The sequence below is a fragment of the Mesoplodon mirus genome (assembly GCF_964341445.2).
Source record: "Mesoplodon mirus genome assembly, chromosome: 4".
NCBI classification, from domain to species: domain Eukaryota; kingdom Metazoa; phylum Chordata; class Mammalia; order Artiodactyla; family Ziphiidae; genus Mesoplodon; species Mesoplodon mirus.
In genome coordinates, this window is record NC_138979.1 from 64,041,204 (window position 1) to 64,062,228 (window position 21,025).

Below are 21,025 nucleotides of genomic sequence, written 5' to 3' on the forward strand. Positions count from 1 at the left end.
ACTGTCCCAGCTGTAGTTATTTACCAATAGAGGCAAGTTCTCATCAGGTACTCAAACGTATAAATGATGCAAACCTACTGCTATTTCTAGTGCGGCTTACTTAACTCTAAAGCAGAAGTTTTCAGAAAGTGCATCATCATCCTGTTGGTTCCAGAGCCCTGTATAGAAAAACTTTTCTTCCTCACTGATCCTTTCAGGACAAATTTCTTGAGGTTCTATCAGATATCCAATCCTGCCTACATGGATTCTTAAAACCACACAGAATTAGGCTGTGGCTGTACATTTTAACAACAGAAATCCAAGCAGAAAGACTGATAAAGCACCCACGTCTGTATCCTCTCAAGGGAAGGCAAAATAATAATAACTTAATGTAATAATAAAATAAAACCCATCTCCATGTCAAAATTCACACTATCCTGTCGGTTAATTGACCCCTTCCACCTGTATGAGTCCTACTCCTGCCTGGGGCAGACAACAAACAGTGAGCTTCACCTCTCCCCTCACCCTTTGTGAAATGTCAGTCATTGATATCCCGGATGCCGGATGCCGATGTTGGAGGCTGTAGCCTGACCTTGCAAGTCAACGGCTGATTAAAAGAGCCATTTCTTATGGCCTGCTCCAGACATGCACATGTTATCAGAACTAATTAGGAACCACTGATAGCAGTGTGAAAAAGCTGAATGAATTCTCAGGAGTCCTAAGCCACTAACAACCTTAAACCTGTCAGACCAGTCATGCACCTGCCTACTTCAAACACCCTCTTCACCTGCAAGTCACGCAAGGGAGAGCTTTCCCTCAAGTCTGTGCATTTCTTCACCTACGTATTCCCCTCCTGGTGAATTTGAAACAGGTCAGGGCAGTGAGTCTTGGGCCTGCCACCCCACTAATCACACTTTCTTTCTGGGACTAGGTCTTATGCTGTGTGTATAGGCACCCCCTCTCTGGTTCTGAGGGCTCTCTGGGGGCAGGCTGAGTGTTTTCTGCTACCTTTCTTCTCAGTCTTAGGGGTACAAAACTCATGGCACAGGTGGAGAGTTTACTCCACTCTGGCTGGCTGAATGCTGCAGCTAGAACCTGTGTGTCTATTACATCTCACTGATTTGTGCTGCAGGGAAGGGGTCCTGTTGATGAACTGGCATGTTTTGTAGCCTAGGGAAAGATATGGCCAGGAATCCTTTCTGCTTAGTCTGCCGGTCTCAGGGTCTAGGACTTCACTGTATTCTACTCTGTATCTCTGAAAGGAACATGCTAGCACCACAAAATGTTCCTTTTCAAAATTTACACACAGGGTCCAAGCAGTCAGACTGGCTTATCAGAAACAGGCAGAGGGAATAAAATAAACTCCAAAGGAAGGGAACCAAAAACATAGCGTGTAAACTGCAAACAATAACATCACCAAAGCCTGAACATGGGCCAAGCCCAATTATGTTTCGGTGGAAGGTGGATCTTTATTGTTTGGGAACCAAGGCAGTAAAATTAGTTGGTAGGGCTTCTCTTAATATTAATATGTACTTTAGGGCTGTCAGTGAAACAAGAGAGAGAGATATAATTACAGCCAGTTTGTGACAAGCAGAGCACTTCTTAGGATCTGATTAATCTCAGGATATCAAGGAAAACGGCTTAAGCACACCCAGTACAGGCCAGGAGAGAAGATGCCTCCTCCCCGCACAGCTCATTCCACAGCGTGAAGCAGGGCCACGGAGCCTCGTGGCCCAGCACCATGTGTGCCGCCCCTTCTTCATGTCTTTGTCACTTCCGCACTGCTCCTTCCAGTACATACTATTTGGGGCCTTTCCCTCCCTTACGGACACATATGCATGTCCTCACACCCTCCGTCACACTTCCCCACCCTCAAGACACCTTCTAGCACCACGTCCAAGCCTTCCCCCGCAGCCTCGGCATGTACATTCCCTCCCTGTCCATCACACCTCCCAGCCTTTCCGTTGTGTAACAGGGCTCCCACAACCAAGTGTCATCTCAAATCCAAACTCAATCCTCACACTGGCATGGACTTTTAGTTGGAAAGGCTGTGTGTATCCTATGTCTTATCAATGAGGAGCACAGCCCATTACTGGGCATGGGGATTTCTCCAGGACTATGAATTCTGATTCCATTCTGTAGTGGTCACACAACTGGGTGGCGATATCAGACGAGTTCTTTTTTGGAGTATAAAACAACTGGTAAGGGGCTTCCCTGGTGGCGCAGTGATTGAGAGTCCGCCTGCCAATGCAGGGGACACGGGTTTGTGCCCTGGTCCGGGAGGATCCCACATGCCACGGAGCGGCTGGGCCCGTGAGCCATGGCCGCTGAGCCCGCGCGTCCGGAGCCTGTGCTCCGCAACGGGAGAGGCCACGACAGTGAGAGGCCCGCGTACCGCAAAAAAAAAAAACAACAAACAAAAAAACTGGTAAACTCATAACTTTAGACCCAATGTACAGACAGCCCCTGTAGACTTATATTAAGGCTGCCACAAAACGCAATTTGGTGTCAAGAGTACCTTTGAAAGAATTTGTTACGAGAAACCTAAATACACCTAGTAGTCTTTACTGGGGTCCACAAGGCATCCCGTGATCTGGCCCCTGTGTACTTCAGCCCCTTTACCTCGGGCCTCAACCTGCACCACGCCCTGGGCATTGGGGCTGCCTTCAGGTTCCTCAGTACTCCAGGTTCCCCTCAGCCTCAGGAAGCACGTCCCCTCACATGCTTTCCCTCTTCCGGCACTCTCTTCTCTCTTCCAGTGCTCCCTGACACCACACATGGCAGGTTCCTCATTCTTCAGGTCTCAGTTTAAATATCCCTCAGTCTCAGCACGCTGCTTACCTGCTTCACTGTACTTAATGCAATTTGTAAATAACTCTTTTTTCCTTTTGGACTATCTACTTCGCTAAACTGTAAGTTCCCTGAGGGCAGTAACTGTGTATGTCTTGTTCACTGCTGTATCCCCTTCCTCTCCACTGTGCCTTCAGCACACAATGCCTAGTGGAGGGGCTACATAAATATGTGCTGAATTAAAGGATGAATGCGAAGGAAACCTATATAACAGCCTCAGAGCATTCCTCTCTGCAGCTGGGTAACAGTCCAGCTGTAACCAAAGGCAAGTGTGGGTAAGATGTTTCTGACTCTTTCCCCACTTCTTCCTTCCCCCATTAACAACTAGAACAACCTCCTATCCACACTGGACCTCACTCCCTCAGGTTAAAGCTCTACTGGAACAAGCTTCGGACTCAAGAGGTAAAGGACTTCCTGACAAGATTACTCACTAATTACAAAGGGGAAAAGTATCTTTACAAGGAAAAATCTGTTGGACAACACCTTACCAAGTGATCAAACTAGCCTCAGTGATGGGACAAACTGACGTTGTGTACTGTATGATGTAATGCTCCAAGAGGGACAGAGTCCCAACAAAATCCTGGAAAAAATGTTTAACATGAATCACATCAAAAGGAAACAATCAATAAATCAAAACCAATGGTTATTCTGCAAATCAACTGGCCTAGACTCTTCACAAATATCAATCTCACAAAAGACACCAAAAGTTGTGGAACTGTCCTGGTTAAAGGAAATGAAAGAGATCTGACAACTATATGTAATATGCAATGGTTGATTAAAAATACAACTATAGGGACTTCCCTAGTGGCGCAGTGGTTAAGAATCCACCTGCCAACGCAGGGGACATGGGTTCAAGCCCTGGTCCGGGAAGATCCCACATGCTGCGGAGCAACTAAGCCCGTGCCCATGCACCACAACTACCGAGCCTGCACTCCAGAGCCCATGAGCCACAACTACTGAGCCCACATGCCACAACTACTGAAGCCCGTGCACCTAGAGCCCGTGCTCTGCAACGAGAAGCCACTGCAATGAGAAGCCTGCGCACGGCAACAAAGAGTAGAGAAAGCCTGCGCACAGCAAAGAAGACCCAACACAGCAAAAAAATAAATGAGTTAAAAAAAATACAACTATAAAAGGCCATGATTGGGACAACTGGAAAGCTCTGCATATGGAATTAGATAATACTTTTGTATTAATTTTAAATTTCCTGAGAGCAATCTTGTAGTGTGCCTGTAGAGAGCAACATCCTACTGAATACATATGGAAGTATTCAGGGGTGAAATGTAATGAGTGCAACTAAATCTCAAATTGTTCAGGGGTGTGTGTGTGTGCATTTATATAAAGTAAATGTGGCAAAATGTTAACTGGTGAATCTAAATGAAGGACATATGGTTGTTCATTATACTATTCTAGCACCTTTTCTGTAAGTTTGAAATTTTTTTCAATATAAAAAGTTGGAGAGAAAAAAGAGTAAAGTGCCTCCAAATATGATCAACAAATGTTTGCAGAGTAATAATACATCAAGCCAGTGGTGGTGGTGGGGGGGGAATGGCAGGAAACAGAATAAATAAAAAGAATACGGGTGCTTCCCTGATGGCGCAGTGGTTGAGAGTCCGCCTGCCGATGCAGGGGACACAGGTTCGTGCCCTGGTCCGGGAAGATCCCACATGCCGCAGAGCGGCTGGGCCCGTAAGCCATGGCTGCTGAGCCTGCGCGTCCGGAGCCTGTGCTCCACAACGGGAGAGGCCACAACAGTGAGAGGCCCGCGTACCGCAAAAAAAAAAAAAAAAGAATATGAAAACAAACCACATTCCCAGTCTTACAACCTAGTTGGAAACAAAAAATATATATGTGCAAATATCAGAGAAAAACAACTGCGTTATCCTGAGCACAAATGTAAAATAGGAATTTCAAACCAGGAGCTGCAGATAGTGTCAAATCCTCAATCTGAACCATGCCTCGCATGACAGACAATTATAGTCACAATGATAGAAAAGGGAGCGCACTTGAGGTGGCGGAGGAACCATGAACAAAGTTACAGAGGCTGGAAAGGGTGTGACATGAGCAGATGAAAACTACCCTGCTTGGAGCCCAGAGACTGACGTGAAGGAGAGTTTAGAGTAGTGGGCAGGGCCAGACTTCGGAAGGCATTAAAAGCCAAGTTGTTTTATACAGGATGAAGTTGACAGGGCTAGAAAATGAGGGCAGAAGGCCATGTAGAATTGATTTCAAGGGACAAAGGGAACCTGTGGGGTAGCATAAAAAAGTAAAAGGTCGGGCTTCCCTGGTGGTGCAGTGGTTAAGAATCCTCCTGCCAATGCAGGGGACATGGGTTTGAGTCCTGGTCCGGGAGGATCCCGCGTGCCACAGAGCAACTAAGCCCGTGCGCCACAACTACTGAGCCTGCACTCTAGAGCCCACAAGCCACAACTATTGAAGCCTGTGCGCCTAGAGCCTGTGCTCCGCAACAGGGGAGGCCACTGCAGTGGGAGGCCCGTGCACCGCAACGAGGAGTGGCCCCGGCTCGCCTCAGCTAGAGGGAGACTGCGCACAGCAACGAAGACCCAACGCAGCCAAAAATAAAATTAATTAATTAATTTTTTAAAAAAAAGTAAAAGGTCATGACAATTCCAAGGACCACTGAGGAAGAAGAGAATCTACAGTCAGAATGAATACTGAGGATAAAGGAAAACTCCTTGTCAAAAGGAATCACTGTGTTATTAAATTAGAAAAAGTGGCCTCCAGGGTTCTTTCTAGTCATCAATATTTTTCTTTTGGCTGCGTTGGGTCTCCATTGCTGCACGTGGACTTTCTCTAGTTGTGGCAAGCGGGGGCTACTCTTTGTTGCGGCGTGCGGGCTTCTCATTGCAGTGGCTTCTCTTGTTGTGGAGCACAGGCTCTAGGTATGCGGGCTTCAGTAGTTGTGGCACATGGGCTCAGTAGTTGTGGCTCGCGGGCTCTAGAGCACAGGCTCAGTAGTTGTGGCGCACGGGCTTAGTTGCTCCGCAGCATGTGGGATCTTCCTGGACCAGAGCTCAAACCCGTGTCCCCCACATTGGCAGGCGGATTCTTAACCACTGAGCCACCAGGGAAGCCCTCTAGTCATGAATTTTTATGAGAAGTAAGAGGCAAAGATGGCCACAAAGTTTCATGCTGGACACTTTAAAAATGGTGATTCCACTGAAAGAAATGGGAATGCTAAGGAGTCAAAGATATGGGAGGGGGTGAATGACTGACTTAGCTTTGATATGTTGAATTTAAGGAGGATGATGGATACATTGAAATCAAACCTCTTCCTTGTTCTGGCCAGACGCCTATGGCTGTGAAATGGCAAAGGGCACATAATAGCAAAAAAGTCACATTTGCAAAGACCAACTCAAGTTTCTAAAATGACCAGTTGGTACCTTCATCAAAACTCAGGTGTCAGGCCATAATGTGCTGGCTCCAGATCCCCCAGCCCTTAGTTTGAGCTTAAATTCTTAAATTAAAAAACTCTGGCAGCAAGTTGCCATGAGACCTTTTCCAGTAGGACTGTAGGAAGCACAAGTGTTCGTTACTGGGGGAAGAGTCTAAGCCAAGAAACCTGTCTTAACAGTAGTGCTCTAAAACCTCATGAGTGCCAAGGACTACAACCAAGCCCTTCAGGCTGATGACAAGTGTCCACCTGATTATCCAAGCCCAGAAACTCTGAAGGATTCCACATTAAAAGAACTAATTACTCCCTCCACTCCTGGCACTGGAGGATCTGCTAGAACCTGAGGTTCCCAAAAATCAACAAAGTCACTGTCAAGGAAGTCTGCCTGCAGAGACACAATTTCAGAAACTAGGCTCATCAGCTCTGCTCAATGAAAAGCTGTGGTGGCACTTGGTGCAGGAGCACAGGTATTGTTAATGCAGGTTTTCTGGTCCAGAACACCTCCTAGAATTTACCTCCTCATGTCTCCCCTGTGGCTCTCTTAGGATAAGAAATGTAAAAGAGGTGCCTCCCTGGGAATGGCATCCCTGTAGCACATGGTCTAATCTGTAAACACAGGAAGGGGAATGAGGGTTGAAGGGAGATCAAGGAAGAACCCATGTGGGTTGGGTCAATGGTTTGAAAAAGCAATGAGATCATGACCAGTTCCACTGCAGCAGACACTCGAGTCTCCGTGTGAGAAGGATCCTCCTCATGAGCACAATAGCCACTGAAGGCAGTCTTCACTATTCTCAGGGTAAAATTCTTCAATGGCCACTTCTAAGCTCAAAGATTTCTTTCTTTCTGAATTCCTTTTGAACACATAAACAAACCCAAAACAGATTTCCTGATTACCTGTTCTTCAGGAGGTAAAAAACACTGCTCGTCTTGAAAGCATTAGGACACATCTTGAGGGACTCTGGGGACAAGAAGCAGAGGAAGGCAGACAGGGCTCAGAGGCAGAAATGGAATGCCAGCTGTGGAAAACAACTGACAGCCTGGAATAGTGAAAGGAGAGCTTGTCCTGAGAGCAAGATACATCGCTACTGAAGCTCAAAGAGAAGAATAAAGAGGCAAGCCAGAAGCAGCAGAAAGAAACCAACTGTGGCTTCACCAGCTACTCCCCTTCAGAATAGAACTAGAACTGCTTTTACTGAGAAAAATGAGTATGGGTAAGTGGTGCTGAACTAAGGGAGCTCAAACCAGAGTGCCTCACTCAAACTCTGACTTGATCCTTTTGCAAGGCAGTAAGCAGTAACTCTACTTCAGGTCATCTTCATACACTTGCTACTCCCCAAACTTCAGCAGACACATGGTGTGGAGGCTGAGGAACATCCTTCAGGCAAAGCCGATGGGACAACTGTGGAGATTCAGTGCCTGTACCAATAGCACCCTGTTGCCTCCCATCCGGCTTCTATATACTTGAAGACAAAAGAAGGCTACACAGTGGAAAACAAATGGCAGAAATTAAATCAGAATTCTACTAAAATGAAGGGGTCTTGAATAAATGAACCTGAGAAGAATTTATGAGAACCCAGGGAATGAAGAATTCTAGACACTTTAAAGTCATTCCTGGTGAAAGATTTAATGCAACACTTAACTCCAACAAAATGAGGATAATAACAAAAAGGGGATAACAATGCAACCTCATAGAGATGCCATGAAAATTAACTGTGATAAGCATGTGAAGTGCTTAGAATGGTGCCCAGGACATAGTAAATACCCAATGAACATCCACTAGTATGACGGTGATCATAATGCTGTTTCTCCTGAACCAGGCACTTACCCTTCCTTTTCTGCCACCTCTAAATCTTGTACACACTTCCACTATTTGTTTGTTTACACATCTGGTTACCCTATGTAAGGCCCCTGAGGTGATGGACAATGACTTACCCAGAGCATCTAGAACGGTGCCTGGCACACAGTAAAAATTTTACAAATGTTGATGCTTTGAAGTAACTTTACTGAGACAGCCTTTGCACTTCACATTAAAGTCAAATATTGACTGAATAATAATTATAAGCCAGGCATTGCACTGCTTTCCACACGATCTCATTTAATTGCCAAATATTATCCCACTTTACAGACAAGGAAACAGGCTCAGTAGTCCCCACGTGGCTACATCACTCAATTCTCTGACCCTACAGAAGCCTCCTCATTTGAAGCCTTTAACACTGAATAATTAGTAAGTCCCTCAGTGTGGCAACTCTACTAATTGCTTTCTCTGGGCTCAGCCACAAAGCAATGCAAGAAGAAAATCACAAGAACTTGGCCCATAAACCTCATGCAATCTAACTACAACTGGACTCGCTGCCGTTCTTCACACCCCACAGATTCAATGCCTTTGAATTCTGTTGTTCAACCTGTCTTCAACCTGTCTTCAATCATCAAAACCTATCAAATTCCCCTTTGTCACTTCTCTCACATCTCTGTCTTCCTTTCCATTCAGAGGTCCAAACCCCTGGCATATTAGTTATGTCATCAGTCTAACTTATCTTCCTGCTCTGGTCTCTCTCCTCAAATTCTACCCTGAATTCTACCATGAGACCAGTTTTCCTAAAGACTAACAAATCTTCCTAAAAGAGATTTTGGATCATGTCTTTTTCAGAATCCTTCAGTTGCTCCTGATGGCCACAGAACAAGGGACAGCATTAGCACATAGGCTCTCTGTGCTCTGGTCTAAAGCTATTTTTAATTCCTGCTATTCCCCCACACAAAAATCTCTGCCCTGGCCAAACCAGCCAATAGCCAATCTCCCACACAGCGCTTTATCACACTACACAGCACCTGCCCAGCCTACCCATAAGTATCTTCCTCTTCTTCTCTGGTGAAATCCTGCCCATGCTTCAAGGCTTCTGTCCTGCGCCCTTTGTGAAGCCTTCCCTGATCAGCCCAGCCTTCAGGACCTCTCATGCCCCTCAACACCCAATGCATTTAATGTCCACACTCTCACTGGACTCCAGGCATATATGGTATCTTTCCATTTCCTAGTACATCTTAATTACTTGGATGCAAGGACTGTCTCAGAGTGACTTACATGCAGTAAGCACAGTGTTCCGACTGGCCCACACTGTCTTAAAAATTACTTTTAGAATATTATGAATGTTGGGCAAAGATTCTTCTCTGAAGCCTTACCACTCTCCTAACCGGTGTTCTTTGGGGACCTCTCACCTCTGAACACAGAGTGCTCACATGCATCTAGCATTTTATAGGCAAACTTAACCAACAGGTATGCAACCACAGGATACAATTATTTAGCAGCATAGGTCCAAGCTGGAGGAATGTCTGACGATCTTTTGGAGACAGCAGCACTGTTAAAGGACCCAAAGGGGCCTTCCAGAGAGAAAAAATTGGGGTTAAACAAAGAGCTAAATTTAGCTGCTTCCTGAATGTGTTTTCCCAATCAATAGACCTTTTATAACACTGCCCCCCCTCCACACACACAGTTGGCAAAGAGTATTGCCAAGAGGAATATGAGCAATTAGAGAATAACAGCTTAGAACCTGTTGACACCACTCAGCATGCAGTCAATGTGTAGGATACCAGCAGCAAGCTGCCAGAATCCTGAAACCCAAGCCATTACCAAATGGGTGGTAAACGTGCTGTTCTTTTGCTACTCTGGGAATTAGCAGAAAATAAGTATTTGGGGTTCTAGGACATAAATGTCACAAGGCTAGATTGGGGAGCTAGCCAAACCACTCTCTACAACTGCAGATCTAAGCTGGTCTATTCCTGAGGGAATACTAAAGAGAAAAGACTATATAGTCTAATTGCCATTAAACTGCCCTTCTCTTCTTATATCCTTCTTTCTCTTTAACATATCTGTATTCAGAAAAGGAAAGGAAATGTGATAGATAAGGTTTATAGAGCCTTTACCTCTCTGGACCTCAATGTCCTCAATCTGTTAAATGAGAAAATTATACTAGGTGATCAAGTAACCTAACACTAACATTTTTTTTTGTCCTAGCTTGTTTCCCCACATATTGCAGATAGCTTGCCTTATTCCAATACTAACATTTGGATAGCAAATCCAACTGGAAAAGTGTCCCCAGCCAGGCGCTACGTGAATAACATTGAGTAAAAACCTGCTTTAAGACTTGTGCCTTGGAGTTGGAGCAGAGACAAAATCACCTGTAGAAGCTGCTCAGCAAGATAACTGCTTGATTGCTCTATTTCCAGCATAGATCCTGCTTGGCAAAAGGACTTCATTTCCACTCTTTATCACTGCTGAGAACAAAGAGAAAAACCAGATGCCATGAGGCTATAGGGCCTCTTGTACCCTCACTGTCATGCTCCAGTGAAATGCAACTGGTTGCTACACACCACAAGCCGCCATACCCGAGTTCTTGGCCAATGCCTAGCACATGTGGTTTGTAGTATGTCTGTTAATGGCAATTCTGGAAAAATATGAGAGGAGGGAACTTTCACTTCTGTCGTTAAACAAAGTGTGAACATTAAGCTGGGGAGACAGAGTATGTAGGAAGAAAAACTTCCCACCTCTCCTGTTGTCTACTTTGGCAAATGTTTTCTTAGGCTCTTTTAGATCTGAGAATCTTTCCTGATTCTTATTGCTATTCTTTCCCTGTTAGCCACTTCACTCCAAGGCAGGCTATAATCTCCCCAAGCTCAGGAATTTCAGGGAAATCACATACGGCACGACCCAACCACCTCAGCTTCCAGAGAGTGACCAGTAAAGGCAGCTTATTTTGTCACTGAGGGCAGTAAAAAGGAGAGCAGTCAAAAGTGGATGGACAGGCTTCCCTGGTGGCACAGTGGTTGAGAGTCCACCTGCCGATACAGGGGACGCGGGTTCATGCCCCGGTCTGGGAAGATCCCACGTGCCGCGGAGCGGCTGGGCCCGTGAGCCATGGCCGCTGCGCCTGTGCATCCAGAGCCTGCGCGTCCGGAGCCTGTGCTCCACAATGGGAGAGGCCTCAACAGTGAGAGGCCCGGGTACTGCAAAAAAAAAAAAAGTGGATGGACAGTGTATGTATAGTTGATTCACTTCGTTATACAGCAAAAACTAACACACCACTGTAAAGCAATTATACTCCAATAAAGATGTTAAAAAAAAAAAAGTGGATGGACAGCAGGATCTGAGTATACGACCAGACCTGCTGGATGATAGCTGCCTTTGAAAAGCTTAAAACCTGGCAATTTAAATTAAGCCTGATTCTTGAGCTAGGTTGTTTGCCTTAACATAGGTGATAAAAATCAAAGGAGCTCAGCAACTCACACTGTCAGTGTCACTTAAGGAAACTACCTTAGTAAAGAGGCGTGCCTGCCAGAGTCTGATAGTGAAAGACAGAAATTAGTAGTCTTTCTTAACCTGACAATCTGCTTATTTCTTTTTTTTCACATGGAAGCTTTTACACTCAGCAAAACCAAATACAACAGAGCCCTACTGACGTTCACAAAAATGCCATGCCATATCTCTGATTTTCCCCCATATGTAACTAAGCTGTCTCCATAAATCTCCCTGTAACTGCTACTAGCATTCAAGGTTTATATTCCCTATATTCAAGACTCCAAGACTTCAGATGATTATTATACTTATTAAAATGATGGATTCCTCCTTTAGCTCCTAAGATCATTTAACAACAATAGTTTCAATCTGTAATCTAAGAAGCCCAGTTAATAATGTTTGGGGGGAAGGGACAGAGACGGGGATGAGGTAGACCACCTGTCCTACAGCTGCCTCAAATGCCATGTTTGAAGAAAAGATCCAAATGCTAAAAGAAAAAACAAAACCACAAAATTAAAAATCACTGAGTTAACAGATTAGGCTATCATACACAGTGACCTACCTAATTACCAAGGCACTACACTGTCACATAAGCATTATGACTAGCCAACCCTCAATGACCAGGGCTAGCAGGAGATGAGGACAGTGTAGTAAACAAATGTTATTTATTGAAACCCTAATTTTAGCCAATGGTTTCAACTACTCAGCTCTATTTCTTACCCCAGCAAACAACCAGTGAAACAGAGTTGAACTTCTGATAAAATCTATAGGCAGTAACAGGGAAGCCAAAGTGAAAACAGAGCTGACTATGTCAATCTAGATAGTCAGCCTCTATGCCTTTAGTTGTTAATCATAATGTACTTAACAGCAGACCAGATCCTGCCAGGTATAGGATATAAATGGACATGCAGAGAAATCAGCCCCCACCCCAACCTAGTGGTAGGTAGGATAGCCACAGTCTCTAAAAGACAATATAATGGGCCAACCACCATGCCCCTTGAGTTAATTCCTACTACAAGACCCTGACTCAGAATCTGGGTCATTCTGTTTCAAGTATTAAAAAAAAAAAAAAAAAAAAATGAAGAGCAGCCAGTGGGATGTGGGGTTAACTTACCTGTGCAGAACTCCTTGCTCACATTGTGGGGCACTGTGATCCGACGATAGACAATGGGCTCTGACTCCAGGATGTTCTCATCATGGCGGTACCGAGTAGGCCTCTCATTTGGGATGCCCCGGGAACGGCTACCACTTCTCCTCTCGTAAGTATCAATCTCCTCAAACACAGCTGCTTTGTCAAAAAGGGCCAGGTTCCCTTCAAAATCAAAATCTGTATCTGGGATCTCCTCAATATCATCCCCAAAGCACTCGTCATCTTTATTCTTCATCTGGCCATTCTTTAAGCCACTTTTCTTTGGAGTTGCCTGATTTGGGTGCCTGCTACTAGACGACCCTGCAGAAAAAAACAGGGACTAAAGTCAGTGTGCCCACAGAAAGTGCTCAGTATAAGTGGAAAATACATTAGTCCTTTGTGGACAGTGTTACAGGAATCAATGTGAAAATGGTATAAGGTAAAGCTATTCCTAAATCACATTAAGTAGAAAAAATTACCTCAAATCTCATGGAATAATAGATTTCATATATTACCCAACAGTGAATATGAAATAAGCAGTACTCCTGGAAATCTTAAGCTCTGCTCTTCATAAGGGAATTGGTAATGACCAAGGTTTTTTTGACAACTGAATATATCAAAAAAGTGGAAGGGCAAGAATATAGCAGTCTCTTCCCACAGGTCTGGGTGGTTTGATTCTGAATGTCCAGCAGTTAATTAAGAGAGAAATACCCCCAGAGAAAAAGAAGGCCAAGTTCTCATAACCTGAAGCTCATAGGAAGATCTTACTCAAGTGGCTCTGAATTCCATGCTTACCAAGCAAGTAATCTTATGATTTTTTAACTCAGTCTCAGGCTAGACCCCAGTAGGAGGGAATCCCTGGGTTTAGACAGATTCCAGACCTTGAGCCAGATATACATCTACCACTATAAGTTGATATATTTTGATTTACAGGCCTGTTTTTAGATCTTTTGGTTAATGGGATCTCTTTTCTCAAAATTTTACCACTTCTGGGTAAGCAATTTCTGAACCATCAAATGATGACAAGGACCATATTGACCTGATCCTGTAGAGGGCACACCAAGATGCATATCAACACCACAGCAGTCAGTCACTCTGTCTCTGAAACTCTATTTGGCCACCACATATCAGTCAACTACTCCTCTAGCAGCCAAGGCAGAAGACCCCACAGAATTCTCCAAACCATCCCTTCCCAGAGAATCCTGAACTGAGTTTATAGTTTGATCCCCATCTGATCACCCTGAAAGGATGGACCAGGTGACTGGTATGGTAAATGGAACTGCCAACATAGTCTGGATAAACATAATGTACTTCCTTTTGCGAGAACAAGCTCCTCAATTATTGAAAATACTCAAGAAGAGGTTAGGATGATCATGAGCAAACCCCCTCACACATATCATCCCAACTATACTGCTCTAACTTTACTCACAGCAACTCCCTTCTATCCAATGGACCATGAGTCACGAGACCTAGGATCTATTTGCATGCTGTATAATCTTATACCTATCATCCAACTTCTTAATTTCCTTGTGTGTAAAATGATCACTGTGGTACCCCCAGCAGGGTTTCTAGTACATAGCAGTCAGTCAATAAATATTTGTTTAATGTTATCAATCAACATCAGCAAGATCAATTACAACAATTATTCTGAAAGATGTATACTATGCAAATTATAACTCATGTCTAAGTCTTCCTAATGCCAAATATTGGTATGGAAAAGGGCTATGCTGGCAGTTAGGATGAGATTTAGGCCTCTGAAAAAAACCTAAGGCTGACCAAAATTATGAAGTGGAGGAAGAGCTGGCTGAGTCACCATAAATAGCTGAGATTACGAACCACTGAGAAGCTTGTCAAAGTCTGGGTTAAGCTCTAGTTCCGATAGTTTGATAAAAACATTTAGTGAGAGCATGCTGTGTGCCATAGCCAGGTACCAGGAATATAGTACATAACCAAGACATGCTACCCAAAAAGGAAGGAGGAGAGATATATAAGCAAATAACTAAAATACAATATAATGAGAATTATAACAGAAGTTTATATAAAGTGCTACAGAAATATGGATGAGAAACAGAGCTGGATTAGGAATGGGAGAGCAAGAATGAAAATACAAGGTCAGGATAACACCATTAGCAATGTATGTAGGCGAGGGAAGAACTAGAGAAAAAAGCCCAGTTTGCAGGATTATCAATGTACTGCCTCAATAGTAAATCAATAGGGACTTCCCTGGTGGCGCAGTGGTTAAGAATCCACCTGCCAAAGCAGGGAACACGGGTTCAAGCCCTGGTCTGGGAAGATCCCACATACTGCGAAGCAACTAAGCCCGTACACCAAAACTACTGAGCCTGTGCTCTAGAGCCCATGTGCCACAACTAATGAAGCCCATGCACCTAGAGCCCATGCTCCACAAGAGAAGCCACCGCAATGAGAAGCCTGTGCATCGCAACGAAGAGTAGCCCCCGCTTGCCACAACTAGAGAAAGCCCACGTGCAGCAATGAAGACCCAACTCAGCCAAATAAAGAAATTTATTTTAAAAAATAAAAAATATTAAATCAAGATTATTAGGAAATAGGTCTCTGGCCCAGTGGTCCCTCTCCAGTGGTTGTGTGCATAGCCAGGAGTGCAAGGGATGATCCGCTATGATGCAGGGAGAAGATATTGAATATTTTATTTACTCTTTCTTTTAACTAAAAACAGGAAGAAATTAAGCCTTATGAACTTAATGTACAGATGGAAATTGGCACCCTTATGAGGTTTCATGCCACCCAGTCACTGCCAGTATTTGAACTATCTGAGGAATGAATGATGTTCCATAACAATAAGTGTGTCCATGCAAGTGGATTTACATCAAAATTTTTAAACTGTGGTAAAATATACATAACATACAATTTACCATTTAAACCATTTTTAAGTGTACCGTTCGATGACATTAAGTACATTCACACTGAGCAACTATATACATTTTTAACTACTAAAGCATACAAAAATGAATAAGTGGCTTTAAAGGATTCCTATAAAAAAGCTATGTATTGGAACTTCGCTGGCGGTCCAGTGGTTAAGACTCTATGCTTCTAATGTAGGGGGTGCGGGTTCAATCCCCGGTTGGGAAACTAAGATCCCACATGCCGTGCAGTGCAACCAAAAAAAAAAAAAAAAAAAAAGCAGCTATGTATTAAAGATAATACTAATAATGCAATTATAAGTGAACAAGAGAATGGCAGACATAACACTTCCTCTATTTCTCTTACAGGCTTTTTTTTTTTTTTTGGTACGCGGGCCTCTCATTGTTGTGGCCTCTCCTGTTGTGGAGCACAGGCTCCAGACGCGCAGGCTCAGCGGCCATGGCTCACGGGCCCAGCTGCTCCGCGGCATGTGGGATCCTCCCGGACCGGGGCACGAACCCACGTCCCCTGCATCGGCAGGTGGACTCTCAACCACTGCGCCACCAGGGAAGCCCTCTTATAGGCTTCTTTAACCAGACTTTTTAAAAAAATTAATCTAATCAGATCTAAGAAGACAGCCTCCCAAATTAAAAAGTAATCAAGGTTATTCCAAACATGAATCCATATGGACTACCACTGATTAACTTCACCCTAAGTGTATACTCTACATCATAGCCCTGGGGCCAAATCCAGCCCAAACACTGCCTGTTTCTGTAAATAAAGTTTTACTGGAACACAGTTACATTCATTTGTTTACATATTGTCTAAGGCTCCTTATGTGCTACAAAGTTAAATGTCTGAAACAGAGACCTTATGGCTTGCAAGGCCTGAACTATTTAATATCTGATCCTTTACAGAAAAAGTTTGCTCAGTCTGCTCTACATCATGCCTCTCACAGGTATTCTCTCCAACTATGACTGCCATTAAAATAAAAAAAAATTTTTTTTAATTAACTGAATGTAACCAGAATTCTTTGAATCTCTGTTCTATTCAAGGGGTTAAGTGTGTCACTTGTCATTCAGACCTGTCAGCCAATACTATGCCTGGTCCACCATAAGTAAACAAGCAACTCTGCTGAATTATGAAATCAAAACAGCCATACCAAAAAACAAAACAAAAAACCCCCAAACAACAAAAGCCTCTAAAGAGGTTATAAAAAAAAGACAACTTGAGACTATGAGAAAGAAAGGGAACCATCAAAAACTATGCCAAGTGTGTTGCGTGACTGAAAAGGACAGGAAGATGAAGTCAACAATGAAACAAGAGGGAGTATGAGTCAAGGGCTTCACAGGAAAGCAGTTCAGTCATGTCCATTATGAACTGACAATGAACTATCCTGGACCTATCAAAATGACAGATGAAGACAAGCAGTTAATCAATGGTAGAGAAGACAGAGTAAAAGAAGCAAAACGGGAAATCATTTTTGGCTTGGCCACAGACTCTACAAACATAACTTACAAACCCACAGTTCTGACTTTAGAAAGTATCTAGTATTTTCTCATGCTCCCTATGACTAAGGATCTTCCATTCATTCATTTGACAAAGACACACTAAGGATCAGCTATGTTCCAAATACTGTCAGGAAAGCAGACAGTGAAAAAAATTTCCAAGAGGAAATACTGACACCATAGGTCAGCAAGAAAAAGGTAAGAGAATATAAAGTGAAAGGCAGGCTAAAATTCTCAGTTGTCTCTTATTCTTCCCTTTCCTCATACTTTAAAACAAATATTGGGAAGTCCTGGGTGAATAAGCTGTCTCAATACTTGGCTTATTCAGCCCAAAGGGCCTGGCTCTGTATTAAACTGGCCTTTGGCCACTAGGAGAGAAAAGCACTTCCTCTGGAAAAGATAAACAATGCTTCCCAGATTTCTTTACCTTTCAATTACAAGGGCCAAGTATGTGTTAAGACTAGAGGCTGGCTGCCTTCCTGTGCCATTTTGCTGCCAGCCTTTGGCACAGAGGCCCTTTGGCCAGGACAACTTATAACAAACCCATTGTTGTGTAACACTCAGTGCCACTTATTTATTGGTTTTTGTCACACACATATTGTAAAGGGGAACTTTGTCCTGCACTTACAGCACGCTAAAGGGCACCTGAAGGTCAAATTACAAATGTTTTAGTGCCAGACTCAATGGGCTTTGTGAGCAGGTTCCTGAGAGTATCTGGTACCTTCTTTTCAACTCCCAAATTCCAGGCCCTGGTAATCAGTCAACTTCTTGGGCTCCAGCAGCAGCACCAGGGTTTTCAAGTCTGGTAGATATATGAAGCACATCCAAGAAGGTTAAGAAGTCACATTAGAACCTCAAAAGGATCATGAAAACTTAGCAAAAAATAACTTTAGGGCCTCAGGTGGTGGGATCACTGTTACACTAAACAGAACATATAACAGGCCTCAGAAGGTTTCCCTCTGCTCCCTGGGACTGATGCTCCATTCATCCACTTGACAAATATTCTAAGTGGTCAGTTCAATGACCAAGGTCACAGGAACTACTCTTTATAACCACCCTCCCACCCCCCTTCTTTTACAACCTAAAAGAAGAGATTAAAATCTGCTTGTGCTAAAGCTCTCATCAGTGTTGGATTAGGTAACTAGAACCAACAAATCCGTCAACAACTTATTACTAACTTCGAAAGAACAATTAAAAGCCAGAATCAACGAGAGATTATATTCCTATAGCTTTATCAATCTACTAGTCTCAACATCAATGTACATACACCAGAGAAAATGTGATTTACAGATCTCTAATAAGAAAAATACTTAATCTCCATTTCTCACTCATCCATGAAACAAACATTAATAATCTACATTACAGCTGTGGTGGGAAGAAACCAATCTACTTCCTTGGAATCCTTAAAATGCTACATAAATGCTAAGTCAGTCAATCTCCGGCAGACCTTTCTACTTATCTTACAGGGTTCATGGATCAGATAAATAAATGTAACTCTGTTTTCTAACACAAACCAATTCTGAGCCACATCACATCATCAAATTCCCAGGCCACAGACATCTTCCACACAAATCTGGATTCAAAAGAAATTCTCGAAAAGAGAGTCTAACAGTTTACTGCCCATGACCTAATTTACATGCACTTAATAATCTAGGAAAGGGGAATGGATCAAACAGCGAAAGCAGAAGAAGCATCAACCAGAGTACACATTTTTTTAATTAAAAATTTTTTTTTTAGTTTAATTTTATTTTTTTGGCCGCGTTGGGTCTTCGTTGCTGCGCGCGGGCTTTCTCTAGTTGCGGCGAGCGGGGGCTACTCTTTGTTACGGTGCACGGGCTTCTCATTGCAGTGGCTTCTCTTGTTGTGGAGCACAGGCTCTACGCGCGCGGGCTTAAGTGTTGTGGCGCACAGGCTTAGTTGCTCCGCAGCATGTCGGATCTTCCTGGACCAGGGCTCGAACCCATGTCCCCTGCATTGGCAGGTGGATTCTTAACTACTGCACCACCAGGGAAGCCCAACCAGAGTATACTTTTGAGAGTGACCCCACTTTTTACTATATCAGAGTGACTTGTTAAAGATCAAATAAATTACTTGTTTTGAAATTAACTGTACTCTTTCAAGAGAGTTGCTATAATCGTTAGTAACGGGGAAAGAAAAGAAACAGAAACAAACTGACAGTCTCACCATAACACCCAGCAATCACACCCCCTAGGTATTTACCCAACTCACCTAAAAACTTATGTCCACATAAAACCTTCACACAAATATTTACAGCAGCTTTATTCATAATCACCAAAAGCTGGAAGCCACCAAGATGTCCTGATATATCCATACAATGGAGTATTATTCAGCAATAAAAGGAAATGGGCTACCAAGCCACAAAAAGACATGGATGAATCTAAATACATATCAAGTGAAAGAAGCTAGTCTGAAAAGGCTACATACTATGTGATTTTAATTATGTGATATTCTGGAAAATGCAAAACTACAGAGGTGGAGGGTAAAAAGATCAGTAGTTACTGGGGGAGGGGGGCGGCGGGCGGTCCCTGAGGGAAAAGGGGAAGGACTGAATAGGTGAAACACAGGGGATTCTGCAGAGTATTGTAATGAGAGATACAAGATACTATGTACTTGTTAAAACCCACAGAACTTTAGAGCACAAAGAGTGAGCATTAATGCATACAAATTTTTTTAAAAATCACTGAGGAGGTTGGAGGGTCCAAGGATGAAATGCTGAATGTAAGGAAACAATCTGTTACAAATACATGAAACAAGTCAATGAAGGGGGTGGGAATATGGATTAGGGTAATTCTGATACTGTATATTGGAATTGAATAATTTAAGTCAATGGATGGCAGATGGTATAGGTTTCTCACAGTTGGAGGGAGAGGTTACAGATAAGGAGGAGGCAAGAATGATCCATGTGGTAATGGATTAGACTTGGACACATCAGTATGAACTTACATTTAGCTTAATATTATAGTAGTGAAAGTTACATATAGAAGTATTTACAGATATGTGCACATACAGTGGTTGAGTATACACATATATATTTTCCTGCTCTGTCAGCTGAAGGGCGATACCCAGTAGCAATGAGCACATCTAGTGGCTAGACTGTGGTTTGTAATACCATTCTCCAGTAAAAGGAAACAGGGCTCCTTGGAGACATGGCTGATTCTAGGGCTGGGGCAGGAAATATAAAAGATAAACCTGGAGCACCTTGTAGTGCCAGAAAGTAAGGTAGTACTGGGGGAAAAAAAAAAACACCCACAATGATGGGAGCATGTCAAAGGTACACAGTAGCCAACTGGAAGAGCTCTCAGAGTCCAAAGCTGAAACAATCTGAGTACCAGAATAAAGTGGTATTGAATTATAAGCCAAAGTATAAAATAAATACTTATAAGTCCATACTGATAAAAATAAATGATAAAAACAAATGAGAGAGAAGAGACAAATCTCTGGTGCAGAAGAATTCCAAGTAACTTATGTAGATACTCTGCATAAGTCTCCACTCCTTAGGTGTGGGTCATACAGAGTGACTTCAGAGGAGAACTCTGACACACACTACCTCAGCCAGGCAATCAAGGTCAACATCAAAAGTCATAAACCATGGTGACAGTACGTACTCTTGATATGATGGAATGAAAATGACACTTTCTCTCTGTGGTCTTCCTCCCAAAAGCATATAACCCCAGTCTAATCATGAGAAAAACATCAAATACCAATTGAGGAATACTGTACAAAATAGCTGACCAGTGCTCATCAAAACTGTCTAGGTTATCAAAAACAATGAAAGTCTGAGAAACCGTCAGAGCCAATAGAAGACATGACTACTAAATGTAACGTGGTATGCTGGATGAGAGCCTGTAACAAGGACATGAGGTAAAAACTATGGCAATCTGAATAAAATATAGACTTTGGTTAATGTATCAACACTGGTTCATTAAATGTAACAAATGTATCATAGTAATGTTAAGATG

General features: G+C 43.1%; 1 protein-coding gene across 3 annotated transcripts in view; it reads right to left on the minus strand.

The window, feature by feature from the left end:
* The window catches only part of EDC3 (enhancer of mRNA decapping 3), a 53,203-nt gene that overhangs the window by 10,191 nt on the left and 21,987 nt on the right, over positions 1-21,025 (minus strand). For all 3 annotated transcript variants that reach the window (XM_082616873.1, XM_082616874.1, XM_082616875.1), the window contains one exon: positions 12,643-12,978. In XM_082616873.1, coding sequence (XP_082472999.1) covers positions 12,643-12,978 — 336 coding nt within the window. The remainder of the gene's footprint in view (positions 1-12,642; positions 12,979-21,025) is intronic.